Genomic DNA, 16,310 nt, shown 5'->3' with positions numbered 1-16,310 from the left:
CAACATGACGAAGGAATGGTCACTTCAATCTGAAATACAGGCTTTGTAAAAATGGAAAAGTTAAGAACACATTCAAAAGTAGAGAAGATGTCTGAATCCAAACTGCGAGATGGTTTAATAGAAGTGGTGTTTGATAGCTTAAGACGCTGCCTCTCATTCTACTTTTAAATACCCTAGGAACCAAAAGTACTGTCTTTAAGATATGATGGGGCCTGAGGAGAAGGATTTTAAATTCGATTCTGGATTTAAAGGGTAACCAGTGAAGTGAAATGAATATGGGACAATATCTTTCTAGTCCTAGTTAATACTCTCTTGGCTGTTCTGGATCACCTGAAGGCTTTTCAGTCATGAATAAATGCATGAGCTAGCTTTTCAGCATCACTTTGAGACAGGATGTTTCTAATTTTAGTGATATTGCGCAAATGAATAGAGACAGTCCTACATATTTGTTTAATGTGCTCACTGAAGGACATATCCTGATTAAAAAGGACTCGAAGATTTCTCAGAGTGTTGCTGGAGGCTAAGGGAATGCCATCCAGAGTAAGCATCTGGTTAGACACCGTGTTTCAAAGATTTTTTAGGACCAGGTACAATAATGTAGTGAATTTTGTGTCTTTGTATATGCTTTCACTGCATTTGGATGAATGTTTGGGATAAACGTCGTGCTTAAAAATTAACCATTGCCAATCACATGCTTTAAAATTGGTACTGCATGTTATGAAGGACATGACCTGGCTATAAACTCTGGGTTGTTGAAAGTACAATATAAAGACGGGTAGTGCAAGATTTTGATACTCTACATAAATCAGTTTCCAACCCAATTATGCAAGTAATGGATTGAATGGAGCACACGGGACTTCAGTGTCCAGACGGTCTCGTGGTTATTTAGCAAACTGTTCCTGAGGGTCAGTGGGGCAGAGTGGATTGCTGTAAGGCAGCCTGCTTCTTACATGGGCTTTATACAATGGAGTGTAAAGCAACTCTGTATATGTTTTAAAGGCAATGGTGTTGGCGAGAGAAAGAGGAAGTTTGTGCACCATAGCTTAGTTTTCTTTAACCACTGTCTGCACGCCTGCCAGCCTGCCTGTGTGTGTGTGTTTTTTTTCTTTTGATCCAACCATGTCTGATGCCTTCGGCCCAATGACCCGTGCTGTCTGTTTAGGAAGCATGAAACTGGCCTTGAGCTAAATCAGCCTTTTGTCTGGCCCTATAAGACAAGTCTCCCTGCTTGGCAGAGCACAGAACACAGGCTTAGCCCCATTGACAAAACTGAGAGTGAGTGAGGCTGGAAGCAGGTGCTGCTGGAGAGGTGAGGTGGCCAGTTTCTCATGCATTGCTGATTTCTGACAGACCATAAATCAAATTGCAAAGACTGCTAAAAGAAAAGGGGACTGTTTGAAGGGGAATTCAAAAAGAAACAGCTTAAACACTCTCCTTGCTTTTTCTTTTCAAACCAACACAGAAGCACTTCTTGAGAAAAGACAGAAAAAAGTTAAAGGCGGTGAACAGGAAACAAGGTACGTGAAGCTGAGAAGTGCAGATGCGGTTTACCACAGCTATCACATGATGTGGATTTCCGCTTGATGCATTTGCTTTTGGCTGCACGGCAGGGCAGGACCACACAATCGCTGAAGAGCTGCTGCAGCAGGACACAATGCTGCTTTGAGGACTATTCTACCATGCACTCCATCATGAATATCAATGGACTTCAGCGCCAGGGCAGCCAGGAGAGTTACATTCTGGATAATACCCCAAAGAAGAAAAGTTCTCTGTGGTACCGAGCTTCACTGAGGGGGAACAGTGATCGGCACCGTCACAGCACTGGCTCACAGCCCAGAGTTTGCAAGGTGAGACAATATGTCAAGTGCAATACACGTATGTGTGTTTATAATTTCACATCAGTAAATACTCAGACTTCTGCTGTCTAAATCAAATAACCGAAACACTGATTTGCAACGTGGGATTACAGCTGAGATTTAAGCCGTAATGTGATATAGTTTCACCAATTTACGAGAAATAAACAAAGCAGCTCTCTGCAGCTCAACAAATAATTTTTAAATCTCTATTGTTATTTTTAAAAAACAACACTTTTATACTTTCTAGGAAGGATTAAAAGTTTAAAAAGTGCCCTTTGTTGTTTTTAAAGAGGAACTCTGCATCTCTCTGTTTGCAGTCCAAGCCGGCTTACTCCAACTCACTGGTTGATTACACAGACCCACAACGGTAAATATATCAGGATTGATGTGCAACTTTTCATCTTTTTTCCTTTTATACGTGTAAAAGAAAAACTGTCTACTGGACTTTTTGTGCATGAACAGTTTATTACATTTCTTAAAAATTGATATTAATTAATAGTCGTTTGCTTTTTCTGCTTTTGCACAGAACCACGATTATTTTGGAAAAGCAAGACAATGAGACATTTGGTTTTGAAATTCAGGTAAGCAAACACTGAAGCATGCTTAAGTTGTGTAGGGGGGAAAAAAAGGGTTGCTTTTGGCTCGCTTTTTTGTGACACGTTTGTCTCTCTTTGCAGACTTACGGGCTGCAGCTGAAAAACAGCCCTGCAGTGGAGATGTGCACGTTTGTTTGCAAGGTGAACGAGGACAGTGTTGCTGAGAGTGCTGGCCTGACCGCAGGTGAGCCGCCCACATCCTTTCTACCGTATAGGCCCCATTTGGGCTGCGTGACGATTGACAGATATATCGCTTACGCTTATATGTGAATACCTACATGCCTTCACACCTACGCCTGCAATCTCACACACTGATGTGCACATGCAGTTTACAGCTATGTTGTGTAATCATAACCAATTCGTTCCTTATATTTCTGCATCCTTATCTTTTACAGGCGATATAATTGTCACGGTCAATGGCGTCAGCATTGAAGGCTCATCTCACCAGTGCGTGCTTGATCAGATAAGAAAATCCACCAACTGTCTAAAGTGAGTGACAACATTTATAACTTCCTAAATACTGCTAGAAAAAAAAAAGCACAACAGATGATAACTAAAAAGTCACTATAACAATAGTTTATAATAGGATTATAACAGAGTGTAATTATGTGTTATATATTCTTCCAGACTAGAGACTGTTTGTGGGAATATAGTGAAGCAGATAGAGTTGGAGAAGAAGATGGACGCCCTCAAGGTGAGTCTCTTAAATCCTGTCTGTGTGATGTAGGCAAAGAAAAAAAAAGAGCAGTCACCAAGCCATGCAGTAGTGAAGCCTCAAACGCCCCCAGCAATACTTTCTAACCTGCAGCTGCACAGCTGAATTACTCAGGCTATACTCTGCATGGACATTGTGTGCAAATATCTTTGTAGGCAAATGTTCTCAGTGAATTAGTTAAGAGTTTTACTGGAAGCACAAGTGTAATGTTTTTGTTGCCTTTTTTGCCCATACAGCAATCACTACGTGAGAAATTGGTGGAGCTGCAGGGCCTTAATTTACAGGAAAAGCGTCTAATGCGAGGTGAGAAGTATGCTCAGCTGTCAGACCACAGCACTTCCTTTCTCACAGCCATTAACATTTCTCTGAAGCATGTGCCATCGATGATGTGAATTGATGTGTAAACTCCAGATAATTCAAATGGCCTTCCCCTGACAGATAAACATACAGCGGAAGTTGCTGATGAGCTTCCTGATACAAATTTCTTATCAGCTAACTGGGATTTTGTTGTGCTTTCAGGTAATTTAAACGACAGCAGTCTCGACCTCCTGATAGACTCCACAGCTATTTTGAGCTCCCCCATCAGGCGCTTGGGCCGGCGTTTTTCCAGTGACAGCAGCTACAGGAGTGTGATGACAGATGATAGTGACCAAGCCAGTGTGTTTGGGGACGTGATCTCACCCTGTCCCAGCAGTGCAGCCAGCACCACAGATGATAACTGCTTCTTCTCCAAAGACTTTCCTTCGCAAGACAGCTCTTCAGCTCACACATCGAGCTCCAGCAATCACCACCAACCTCTTGGCCGCTCCAGCAGCTCCAGTTTGGCCGGCAGCACCAGCTCTCTGTCTCCGTCCTGGGAGGAAACAAGGATCTCGTCCTTGTTTGGAACCCTGCCCAGAAGAGGCAGGAGAACCAGTGTCCGCAAACACATTCTCAAGTTAATTCCTGGACTTCAACGATCAGTTGAAGAGGAGGAGATGGGAACAAACACTCAGTGATTCGCTTTCCAAATGCTCCTTGTGTCTATTCAGTATTAAGTGTTGGTAAACAGGGTCTGTCAAGTTCCTAACACATTACAAATAGAAACAGACAATGCAATCAAGTGTTTCGCCACACTTAAAAGCCTGGGTTAACCCTTCATGGGAATGCAAACAAGTTGGACACTTTTATACTGTATGCATTTACCCCTATAGTTCCTGCCTGGCTCGCTTGCTTGGCTTTAACTTGTGGCACAAAAGCATTACAAAATCAAATGCAGGCTGAATGAATGTAAACTGAACAGACTGTAAAGTGTGACAGATGAAATTATATATCCTACTTACTTGAATTCATTTTTTGTCATGTTCACAGATTGTGATGAGCATTAATCGATTTAAGTCGCAGCAACTGTATCAATGTAGCCAACTTCAAAATTTAAAACAAACATGTAACCTAAAGCACATGAGAAGACATAAATCACTTATGACATATTCAGGTGCTCAAAACCAAAGCCAAGCCTCTACGCCCTATAGATAGCTGCTCAGCTCAAAAACAGGATGTGGGTATGAGAGTACTACTTAAGTGCTTTCATTTCCAAATTGTTTTTTCCGACTGTGTATAAGTTTCTTTCAGTATTCAGAAACACTGAAAGTAACAATTTCTTGTAAATTGTTGAAATTGCTGTAAAAATGTATCATTTATTTTCTGTGGCAAGAGTGTCATTAATGTCGATGATCCACAGTCTTTTTTTTTGTTGTAAATAAAATCATGATGTACAGAAAATTCTTAACGAACAATAAACTTTTAAAGATGTTTCCAGTCACCGGTGCTTCCTTTTACTTTTCATGTAGCATTGCAGTCTCAATGTTGGTGAAGATGCAACTTTGGAGTGAGCCACACTCACTGAAAATTACTGGTGCAAGATGCAGGTAGTGAAAAAAATTACTGTGTCATTAAAAGATGAATTAATTGAAGAAATGAACACGGCTTTAAAACTAGTTGAGAAGAATTCATCTATATCCTGTAAAACAACTACTTCTGTTGTTTCAAGTTGCTGCTACAGAAAGAGGGCTTGTACTACAACTGATGGATAAATTGGAAAGGGTTGTTACCTTCACAAAGAAAGCAAGTTACCCCCGATACAATGTATCGCATTATTACAGCAGCTTCAAGGCCAGATGAAGCCCGTTTCCTAGATAATCCATAACAATTAAGTTGTGTTGAAGTGATGAAGTTGTATATGGTGAGAGAGATTTGGTGAATGAGATTACAAATCTGTTTGAAAAACAAAATAAACTTACGAGAGAGACAGCAAACCTTAAGAATGACGAAATAAACAAAATAGTTCATTGGGCAACTCAGCAACAACAAACATCTTGAAGAAAATGGAAAACAACACAATAAGAAAACCTCCTTCCCAACTTCTAACCATGTCAGAAACACACTTATGGAGCCAGACACATCATTGTCATAGTCTGCAATCAAAAGACAGACAGATGAAACTTAGATCAACTTGTACCAGAACAATGCAAAGAAAAAAATGTGGAGAAGGAAAGGAGCAGCTCAAAATCTGAAGTAAACCACACCATCTGTCAAACATGGTGGAGTAACAGGAAGTGTGTATACAGGGCTATCCGGTCGTTAAGTCTGACGTCACTAGCCGTGTCTGGGCCTAAACTCTGCTGCAGGTCCATATATCAAACGATCACTATGGGCTTACTGAGAGTTGAAAAACTGTCTAAAGTCTTTCATCTTTAATAAAATGATCAGCGTTCTCCTCTACCAGGTGTAACAATTGAGTTTAACATCCAACAAGCTAATTTTTTTTCCACTCGATAAAAGTTAACGTGAGTGTCAGGAACAAATGTAATCGCATGGCAGGATGCTGTAAAAGGACCAAACTTCAGCCAGGAGAACAACTGAGATAATCCATCTACAATACAAGGTTAGTCATTCATATACTGCTGCATGGGCTGGGCTGTAGTTACATCCTAAGGTTTTAAAAACTGAGCTTAAATAAATGATTAGCGGTAATAAAAGCCGAGGGAGGTCAACAGTGATCACTGACTGTTTTAGCTTTTTGAGATTAAATAGAAGAAAATACAAAACATTAAACATGTTAACAACACAAAGCCGTATTAAACGCAGACTACTTTAGGCCCGGAAGTAGGATTCGTCACGTCATCACTTAACGACCGGATACCCTACTCAGTCAAATGCTGCAAAAACTGATGGGATGGATAAAGATGGATATTAATAGATAATGACCAAAAGCATACTGCAAAATCAACCCAAGAGTATCAAGGCAAACAAAAAGGGTCTTTACAATGAGCAAGAAATTAGTGATCGAGTATAAAACTAAATGCTAAAGAGTCAACACAATACTTTTGTTACACCCGCTGAATTAAAATTAAAAGGCTGCACTTCAGTCATATCTTAAATGTTTGACTTAAAATCCACTGTAGTGGTGTAAAGAGGCAAAATGACAAAAACTGTGCTATTGCTCAAATACTTCTGACCTGAAGACGCAAGATCACTTTCAGCTTTAAATCATGTACAGACATAATCACTCTTTATACTATTAACAGTCTGGCCTAAAAAGAGCTACCTGCTATTGGTCAAAGTTTCCTATCATAGAAAAGCCACAGAGCAGATAAGGTGCAAATGTCTAGTTCCTTTTTGTAGTCCACTTGAATTGCAGTATGTTATAGCATATTAATGGAATTTCCACTTCTATGTGGAATGAATCAGTGGTGATTTTACTGTATGTTTCGTTAGCAATTTAGTTGTTCTAGAACCTTGAAGTCTTTATGTTCTTAAGCTGTTTCAGGGTGTACAAACTTTGTTGGTTCGGACTGTAAGTAGTGCATTGAAAACAGAATAACCAGAATGTTAATCTTGACTCAAAACATTGCAGAATGAAGGTGGTCACCAAGTACAGATTTAAATATGAGTACAATCGTAGGTCCCAGAGCCACAATGAACCTTTGTTTGGACTACAGCAAAGCCTCTGTTCTTTGGTGATTCAACACAAACAGAGATTTACATGGTACTAGCGGTACAGAGCCCACCACAGAGCCCGAGCTTGCATCGCTCATTGAAAAGCACGATGGATACTTTCTCAGTTGACTGACAAAGCAAAACAGGAGCAACACATTCGGACCAGCAGAGAAGGTAATGTGACAATACTTGTTTAAGTTGGGATTTAAGAGAAAGTGCATCAGAACTGATTTGCCATTTTCAACACTACTCAAGAACCAAAAGACAGATGGAGATGAGTGCAATCCCTCCAAATACCCCAAAACGCAGTGCAGAAGAAGAAGATGCACTGGCACCTCAGGTACTGGAGATTCTCAGTGGGATCAGCATTGAAGCCTTTAAGACTCTGAAGGAACCTGAAGATAGAGATGTGTGGACCCTGGAAGAGGGAGATGACTCTGTGTTTTACAGTGATGAGGAGCAAGCTCAGGTGAACATCGTTACTGCATCAACCGGCATCAAGTGCCGACATCTTGCAAACACTGTGGCAGATGAACCTAGCCATCAGAGAGAGGTAAAGGCAGGGGAAGAACATGAAGCCAATATTGCCAAAGAAAATTTAGACATGGGAATGGAAATGATCCATCAGATCACTTGGACCCAAGAAGAACCCCAAAAGTTTCATACCGCCAAAGCTAAACTAATGTTTGCATTAGACTCTGGGGAACAAGGTGCTGATTCTGAACAGACTCCAGGAGAGTTTATGAGAATGTGTAAGGAGTTTTTGCAGCCACACTGGACAACTGTAGAAATGCAAGCTCACCCTGAACAAAATGTATCAGCGGAAGAAGGTAAGAGGAATTTCATATAACTTCGCATTGAAATAAAAGTGGTCTTTGTTTATAGACTGTAAAAGAAAAGATTTTGTCTTTCGTTTTCTCTTTAGCAAATCGGCAAATCAAAGAGGAAGAAGTGGAACTAGAAACTCACACACCAGCCCTAAGCTTTGATGTACCTAATGAGGAGAGTTATGCAAGGCTGCACAGGGAGGCAAACTACCCAGACCAGCTGTTTGGTGCTGAAGGCCAGAAATCAGGTGCTGGTCGGCTTCAAGTGGATCAGAAAGCTGAGCAGGGTCCGAACTTTAATGTCCATGCTGGTCTTTATCAAAACCCCCACCCGGGTTACTCCAGCCTGCCTTTGGTAAAGAAATCTGGCTGCAGTGAGAGCCAGCATTCATTTAACCATCTCACATCTACCAAGTACAGCACCGTGTCCTATCGCAGGATCCGCAGAGGCAACACCCGTCAGAAGATAGATGAGTTTGAGTACATGACAATTAATCACTAAGAATCTGGTTTCAATGTCCATCTAATGAAACCGTAACAAAAAAACAAAAGGAACATGTGTGCTTTACAGTTTACACAGAAATATCCAATGTAACACCCCATTATGTGCAAACCTTACATGCATACATAACAGTCACGGTTAAGGTACTCGGCTCAATAGAGCGAAAACATCTCATATTTGTAAAGAAAACCGTTGATTTATGTTGTTACTATTGGCTATTGAGATTTTTGGTATGAGAAATCCGGCGTTAAAAGTTTTAAATTCCTCAGAAGTAACCTCAGTAAATAACTATTAAAAAGAAATTCAAATGGCAGATGGAGGGAAATAACAAAATATATACTGTTGCACATTCATCAACTTGTTATTATTTTCACCTACTTTCACCAAAAATGCATTTTCATTCATGTCTTTTTCTTGAAATGTTTGTGATCATGTAATAAACTCATGAAATCAGAGCACAGGTTTATTGAGTGTTTTGAAGCAACACTTCCCTCTAGTGACAAAAACAAAATCATCAAGTTTTCATAGCAAAACCGACACATAAAAACCCCACAAAAGCAGCTTTCCCCCCCCAAATGACCGCTCAAAGCACACATCTCATCTCGAGATATTTAAAAAAAAAAAAAAGTGTTTTACACAAACAGCTTCATGCAATTTAACTCATTATTTAGTCCCAGCAATGATGAATCTATAAGGCACTGTTTAACCTTTGATCTTTGTAAATGTTTTACTAAAGAACTGAAGTGTTAAACAAAGATGTCCATCTGAATCTCACTTTTTCCCCAGGTGATAGTAATTTAAAAAAATAATATCCTCTACACTAAGTCCCAGTCCTTTGGCACACAATCCCACATCAGTCACTTAAAAAAAAGAAAAAAAAAGAGAAAAGAAATCATGCTTATTAATGCCCCCAAAACGCTTCTTTTGTACCCTGGAAAGTCCTGATTTGAGGCTGGACCACGGACCGTGCTGTAGCATGAGGCCACTGAAGTTTTTTTGTAGTGCATTTTTATCACATAAAACTCATTTCAGTCTCATCCACTACACAAGGTAGTTCGTGAACTGCCACTTCTGGAAGCTACTGCTGGGTTCACAAGGGTTGAGACGAAGGTCGTCACTCCTAGGTCCTGCTTCCAGGCACATATGGTTGGAAACAAACTCTGCTATGAGGTGCTCCGCCTTAAAGACAAAAAAAAAAGGGTGGGAGGGACATGAATGCAACGCTTGCATCTAAACACTCCTTACGTGGATTTAAAGGAGGCCAGCTCTGTGGTTTGGACTAAAGACAAAACAAAGATATTGTACAAAGCAAATGGCACACCCTTAGTCAACCTACCAGAGCAGAGTTGGAGGATTTGTGGAACCAGCGCAGCTCAGGCTTGGTGCCGTCACATGACCGTAAAGCAAACCTATTGCTGCTGCCTTGGGCAGCAACACACAGGTTCTGCTGCCGAATGTGTTTAATCCAGGTGTAATTAAAGTGCTGACCCTGAAAATGAGAGAAAAGGAGACAGAGTGACCAGCAGGTAAATATGCTGCATGTCAAACAATGTAAGATTTTGAAAGACGCCTCAGTGGTGCTGACTTGAATCCAAAGAGGCCACATTTAGAAAAACTTGGTCTCGTCTTGGACTCCACACTTGTTTATAGTGGCTTGGGTCCTTTCTCAGACTTTGACTGCATTTGTCTTGGTTATTTCTGGGTATTTTTGTTATTCCCGCACCATAATTACCACAGTCATGACCACCAAACATGCAAATTATCCACATTTTTTGCCTGTGTAAAGACCAAGAAAAACACATACAAAAAGCCCTACTACAGATCATTTGGTGATATTTACATTTAAATAATCTGTTAAACACCTACCTGCTTGCTGAGATCACACGTCTCAAAGCACAAAGAGCCGTTATGCAAAGCCAGGCATTTTCTCAAGCCACGATTGAAGACCTAAAAAAGAAAAAAAGAAAGCATTTTAAGAGAAGTGAAACCCCAGTAAACACAGGATTTGTTTACTGATTTACAAGAACACAAGAAAATAGTCCGTTTATATTCCAATCAGACAGAATGCTGACACTGGGTTAAATGAACAGATAGAGTACATACCAGGCCTTCAGCTTTCACTAAAGGAGCAACCATGTCCGGATAAACATTATCCAGGTACCACTTGAAGCTTTTGCATTTCAGCTTCTTCCTTAGCTCAATCTGCTCTGTGAGGTTGCCAATATCAATGCGCTTTTGATCCAGCAGGTGGTGGTATCCATGGCCATAGAAAAGATCCTTGTACTCATCTAGCCACACTTCAGCCACCCTTGCCAGGTTACGCTCCACTGTCTTCTGCCGGTCTTTGGGAAATTTATACGGATTCTGCCCGCGGAAAATGTGTCCCACACGAGAGCAGGGGATAATCTCGATTTCTCCGCCGCACATCCAGATCTGTTCAAACGGCAACAGGTACAGCACATCATCAGCCATGTGACAAACACTAACTTGAAGGCTGTTTCCAAACAGCTGTGACCAATATTCCCAGTAAATTAGCTGAGTGACAAACCTTAAATGAAATCTCCATATTCTCCCCACCCCACACATCCAGACCGGGATCATAGGTACCAAGTTCGAAGAAGTATTGTTTGTCAATTGAGAAAAGGCCCCCAGCCATAACTGGGCATCTACAGGACAGAAAACAAACAAAAGAGATTACTAAAAATAGCCACTAGAGCTATAAAAAAAAACAAAAAAAAAAAACAACAAACATAAATTTTACCTGATAGGATCAGAGATGGTCAAATTAAATTTCTTGATATCCTCTGGTGGTACTGCACTCCAACCAAACACCAAAGGCCATTTGAAAATACCCCTTTGGAAGTTGTCAACCATCATATAACTGAGGATGAAAAGCCACAACACAATCCATTTTTTGGCCGTTATTATACCAAAACACATAACTAATTAATTAAATATGGTATTATCCACTTACCTCATGTCCTTATCACTGATAACTTCAATAACTGGACAGGGTACTTTCTTTCGATCCAGATAGACTCTCTCTAAGAGCGGCTCCAGCCACCCCACATTGCATTCAATATGAGAGTCAAGAAAGGTAAGAACCTCACCTGCATCAAAGGAAAGCATAAGAGTCCTGCTGCAGTTAAACGTTTTAAGAACCCTACAACGCACACAACCCTCACGAGTCACTTTTGTCAATGCATGTAAAGAACATTTGCAGTAACATCAATAATAATAATAGTATTACTGCATATATTGCATAATGTTTTTACAGTTCTAATCTGAAAGGTGTAAAAACAGGGACATACATCTGACCACCTGCATTTGCCATGCACGCTGGTGTCAGAAGAGTAACGCTGCATTATGGATTATATGTTGCTGGTCCTGAGACCTGATCCACCACCCTTGGCCTTGAGGACTGCAAGCGCTTCCATTTATAAGTATTGTTTGGTTTCTTGAGTCATAGTTAGAGACCCAACAAGAACATTTGGTCAACAGAGCAGCAGGCTGTGCAGAGGTGCAAAAGGCGGCAGCCATGAAGGGTTCAGGTAAGATTTTTGTGCTTTGTGAAGTCGAACATTTTTTACAGCACCTCAAACATTAAATCAAAACATAGTTCAAATTAAATAATAGAATACTTCACAACAAAGCTGTCACATGAATGTAGTTCCATTAAATATATTAGCCTGCTGGCATTATTTATGACCCTTGTTCCTACATTAGTTTACCTGAGCACACAATTTGACATATTAATGCATATTCTATTGCTGTCTTTATCTTTCTTTTTTGGGAGCCGTATCCTCTAACCCGTATCTATACCATGTTTATAGACTCATAAAGTATAAGAGACACCCTTATATGAGATTAGTCTTGACCATACATACCTTTGGCAACAGCAGCTCCAGCTAGCCTAGCTCTGATCAAGCCCTGGCGCTCCTTGAGACGAACGATTCGCACTTTGGGAAACTGGGCCATGTAATCATCCAGCTGCTTTTTAAGATAGTCTGCCAGAGTAAAAGCTCTTGGTAAAGCTACTTCATGCATGCAAGTTACACTGACAGCAGAGAACAATTAAAAATGACAATGTGAAAGACAATAAAATTATGATCATTTATATTGTTGCTAAGCCTGCATAGATTATACAGAAATTAAAATAAATAAATAAAAAATCAATCATCCAATCAATCACTTAAGTAATAGTAGGTACATGTAAAATAAATCAATGGTTTAATTGTAAAACCAATATGCAGCTGTCACATATTTTAACACTTCTGGCTGATCAATAATGATCTAATGGTTTTCCTAACAATCTATATAGTACATTGCATTTGAGCATACAATGAAAAAGATATTTGAATAGCCAACATTTAATAACAAATTTTTAATCAACCCAACTGAGATACCCCATGAAGACAAGGCCAAGCTATGATGAATTCCAGACACTGTTACCTTTCGTGCTGAAGTCATCCACCAGAATAATCTCTTTAAGGAGGTGGGGTGGAGATCTGTTGAGCACACTGTGCACGGAGCGGAGGAGCGTTGACCACACTTCATCCACGAAGCAGAAGATCACGCTGGTGGAAGGTAAGTCATCGTGGACCAGACTCTGTTCACACCTGGAAAACACAGCAAAAATTAACATTCAAGCTTTGCAAGTGGTGGCAGCTTCAGAGATGACGTGCAGAAGACTCACATCTGCGGCCTGGTGTCTGGAATGGCACGGTCCACTGGAATCTTGTCACTGAGGTAGACGTTAAAATGGCCTTCGTCCCATCTCTTCTTCACCTCTGCATCCTCTTTCCAGCCAACGACAGCTGGCTGACCAAACTGGCCTACTGCGTTAGCATCTCTAGGACTGGAAGTCAAATCCAGAGAAAGCACTTTGTGGACACCTGATTTTCTAACAGCAGAGTTATTCTTGGAGTCGGATCCTCCTTGGAGAACGACTAAAGGCTTCACAGGTTCCTTTTTTTCATTCACAGGACTTTTAACAGTCTCGCTGAGCTGCTCCCTTTCTTTTGTATCTTCGTTCTCTAGTCTTTTTACATCCTTGTTGGGAGGTTGTTTGGGTGTTGTTTTATCTGGGTGTGCCTCCTCGGCCTCAAGCTGCTTTTTAACTGCTTTATTTGCCTTATCCGTCTTGTCCTGATGACTTTGTGCAACTTCAACAGGCTCCTCCTTTAAGGCAAGTTTATTTTTCTGGGTTACATTTGCCACTGCTACATTTAGATCAAAATGTACAGGTTTCTTCTTCCTATGAACTTCCTGATTTGGAGTAAAATTGTGCAGGGAAGCTCCATTATCACGTTTGGGAACATTGTCTCCTTGACTTTTAATAAAGTTCCTCTTTTGATCCCGTTCTTTGCCTCCATGTCTGTAAACCTGGTCAAGTTTGACACCTGAAGTGAGTGGTCCTTTCCCCGCCTGTGTCCAGTCCATCCTCTGCACCGGGTGTTTAAACCCCCTTCTAGTGTGCTGCGTGGCCTTCAGCTGCTGTTTGAAAAGCTCCTTTTCTCGTATCACACGCTCTTTTAGCAGCTCGGTATTCACTTCGTTTAGTGACATGCGGAGAGCAGCCATGTCAAACAGCAGCCAAATGACAGAAGCTACGAACACAAACGCCAGCACCCTCCCGCTGTCCCTTAAATATCTTCTAATCCTCATTATTGACATAGTTTTAATTTAAACAAACAAACAAACCCTTTGTAAATGTAAAAACACGTCAAAGAACCATACTGAAAGTGCCGCCTCTGTGGCACACTTTTCTAGTCTTTGGAGAAGTTATCTGCCTGCGTGGCATGCTAGAAATATTTCACGGAGCAGCAGCGGTAGTCAGTGTTGTCACTCATCAATACAGCAGGGTCCGACTCCCGTGGCGCAGCACGTAGGTACAATGTTAAAGCACTAATTTGCCTTAACGTACAGTACCGGTTCGGTCATGTCCACATCCGCGAGCCATTACGTCTACCTCGAAATACTCCACAAACCTTTCGACGTCAAAGAGAAAAGTTTTCAGTTTCGCCGCAGGGTCTATCCACGCCACAACTTTAACTTCAGTTTTGTATGAGGACGTTGCAGCCGACTTCCACATAGTCAGTAAAGTGATTGGACGGAGTTTCTGCCCGGAAAGCAAGTCAGCGGGAAAGAACGCGGACGGTACAGGAAACTGGACGTTTCGCCTTCAAAATAAAGGAATCTAAAGAAATTATTTCACAATCAGTAATGAACGAGGGAATATTAGGGTCACATTTTATAAAAAATGAATAAAAGACATGAAATAAAAAAGGCGAAATTTCGAGATTAAACAGAGCTAACAAATATTTAAACTAAGGATATTTCCTCTATTTTTTATTTTATTTTATTTTAGTTAATTTTCCAAGGTCACAAAATCATTTCAGTTAGTTTTAATTTTACAAAATCTAATGTTTATTTATTTATTTTTTTTTATCACAATTAAAACTAAATGTGATATTTATTTATTTATTTATTTATTTATTTTTATCACAATTAGCTTTAGTTTTAAGTGTATTTTAGTTAACTGTGATGACCTATTTTTCTTAGAAGTGTGACCTTATTTATTTTATATTTTATATTAATTGGAATAGATTATAAATTTATGTTGGATATTAGATTTTGCAATATTATTTACAACTTTGGATAGTTTGGATATTATATATTTAGTTACCTTATTATTATTTATCTCACCTTATAATTTTGTGTAACATTTAAAATATTTATAACGGCACCTCGTGAGAGGTAATTTTGGTTCCTGTCTGACAGTATTTATGGTGTGACTGTTTTAAGAATTAAACTTAAGTTACACTCTAAAAATAATTAGCTCTGAGTATCATGTGGGTTAATAAGTTAAAAATATAAAACTTGGGCTAAAGTCCAGCAGGCTTACACAAACCAAATCTATTTCTCCATTCGTCTAAAGTTGTAGACAACTCCATCATTTTCCTCCTCCGTGAACTAATACAAACTCAGCTGATTAAAGTGCAAGAGATTACTGAATGACATTACTGCAATAGAGAAAAATATAATATGATTCCAGTAATAGGTCTGGTAATAGCACTGGTAATGTTAACTAATAAAACATGTAGTAAAAGCTAATAGCTAAATTATATATGGGAAACCATACATTTGTAATTTCAAGAAGATGGACACTCCCTCGTGTACCTAAATTTTAGCTACATCTACAAATGAATGTTTATTCACATTCAAATCATTATGAATGTAAATGAATTTTCATCCAGTTTTCACGTGCTTTTGTTTTTTTTTTTTTAATTTCTGATAGAATTTTCTGTGAAGTTCCTGGGTTTGAATCCACACTGGGGCCTCTCTGAGTGGAAGTTATACACATTTCTGTGTCAGTTCTCTCCAGATTATCTCAGTTTCTCCCACAGTCCATAGACATATATTTAAGGTTAACTGGTGATTCCGAAGTGAATGTGTGTGTGAATGGTTTTCTTTCTATGTGTTAGCCCTGTGACAGATTTGCAGCTTATCCATGGCTGACTGGCTTCTCACCCTATGACAGCTGTGACCCTGAGTTGGATAATCAGAAGAAAATGGATGGATCGATGGAAAAAAAGGTATTGAAAATGAATAAAATAAGATGAATATATAGATCATGAGTTTGTAATGTAACGTAAGAGTATAGTAAACTCCAGGGGAATTTATATGCAGTATCTGGTAAACCCTGATCTTTGCATGCATCACTGAATTTTATTTCAATATTCCTGATCCTTATTGGATAAAGAAATTACTAGCTCAACCAAAACTAATTATGGAAGCACAGGACAGCATGGTGATGCAGTGGTCAGAACTGTT

General features: G+C 39.8%; 3 protein-coding genes across 4 annotated transcripts; 2 read left to right on the top strand and 1 right to left on the bottom strand.

Annotated features, from left to right (window-relative positions):
• The first annotated feature begins 1,163 nt into the window (after nt 1–1,163).
• cytip (cytohesin 1 interacting protein) lies at nt 1,164–4,968 on the top strand. Of its 2 annotated transcripts, none has more exons than XM_082508262.1 (9): nt 1,164–1,517; nt 1,611–1,847; nt 2,147–2,223; nt 2,383–2,437; nt 2,534–2,636; nt 2,848–2,941; nt 3,080–3,146; nt 3,404–3,470; nt 3,687–4,968. In XM_082508262.1, exons 2-9 carry the CDS (start codon nt 1,680–1,682, stop codon nt 4,163–4,165), a joined length of 1,110 nt encoding a protein of 369 aa, XP_082364388.1. In that variant the 5' UTR covers nt 1,164–1,517; nt 1,611–1,679; the 3' UTR covers nt 4,166–4,968. The 2 variants fall into 2 exon arrangements, with proteins under 2 accessions (XP_082364388.1, XP_082364389.1); XM_082508263.1 differs by having other exon boundaries at nt 1,173–1,517; nt 2,174–2,223.
• A 2,232-nt stretch (nt 4,969–7,200) lies between these two features.
• Nucleotides 7,201–8,825, top strand: LOC309690248 (uncharacterized protein). The gene is made up of 3 exons (XM_082507185.1): nt 7,201–7,319; nt 7,401–7,975; nt 8,071–8,825. The coding sequence occupies exons 2-3, from the start codon at nt 7,414–7,416 to the stop codon at nt 8,472–8,474; spliced, it is 966 nt and encodes a 321-aa protein (XP_082363311.1). The 5' UTR covers nt 7,201–7,319; nt 7,401–7,413; the 3' UTR covers nt 8,475–8,825.
• Nucleotides 8,826–8,924: 99 nt separating this feature from the next.
• galnt5 (polypeptide N-acetylgalactosaminyltransferase 5) lies at nt 8,925–14,637 on the bottom strand. Its single transcript, XM_082507175.1, has 10 exons — nt 13,171–14,637; nt 12,927–13,093; nt 12,362–12,481; nt 11,449–11,584; nt 11,236–11,355; nt 11,023–11,140; nt 10,578–10,907; nt 10,341–10,421; nt 9,811–9,963; nt 8,925–9,653 (listed from the first exon to the last, which is right to left on the bottom strand). Exons 1-10 carry the CDS (start codon nt 14,148–14,150, stop codon nt 9,516–9,518), a joined length of 2,343 nt encoding a protein of 780 aa, XP_082363301.1. The 5' UTR covers nt 14,151–14,637; the 3' UTR covers nt 8,925–9,515.
• Nucleotides 14,638–16,310: the final 1,673 nt, after the last annotated feature.

This window comes from Aulonocara stuartgranti, assembly GCF_965226115.1.
Source record: "Aulonocara stuartgranti genome assembly, chromosome: 16".
Classification (NCBI taxonomy): Eukaryota; Metazoa; Chordata; class Actinopteri; order Cichliformes; family Cichlidae; genus Aulonocara; species Aulonocara stuartgranti.
The sequence above is the reverse complement of the archived record's forward strand: the minus strand, read 5'-3'. Positions and strand labels throughout refer to the sequence as shown.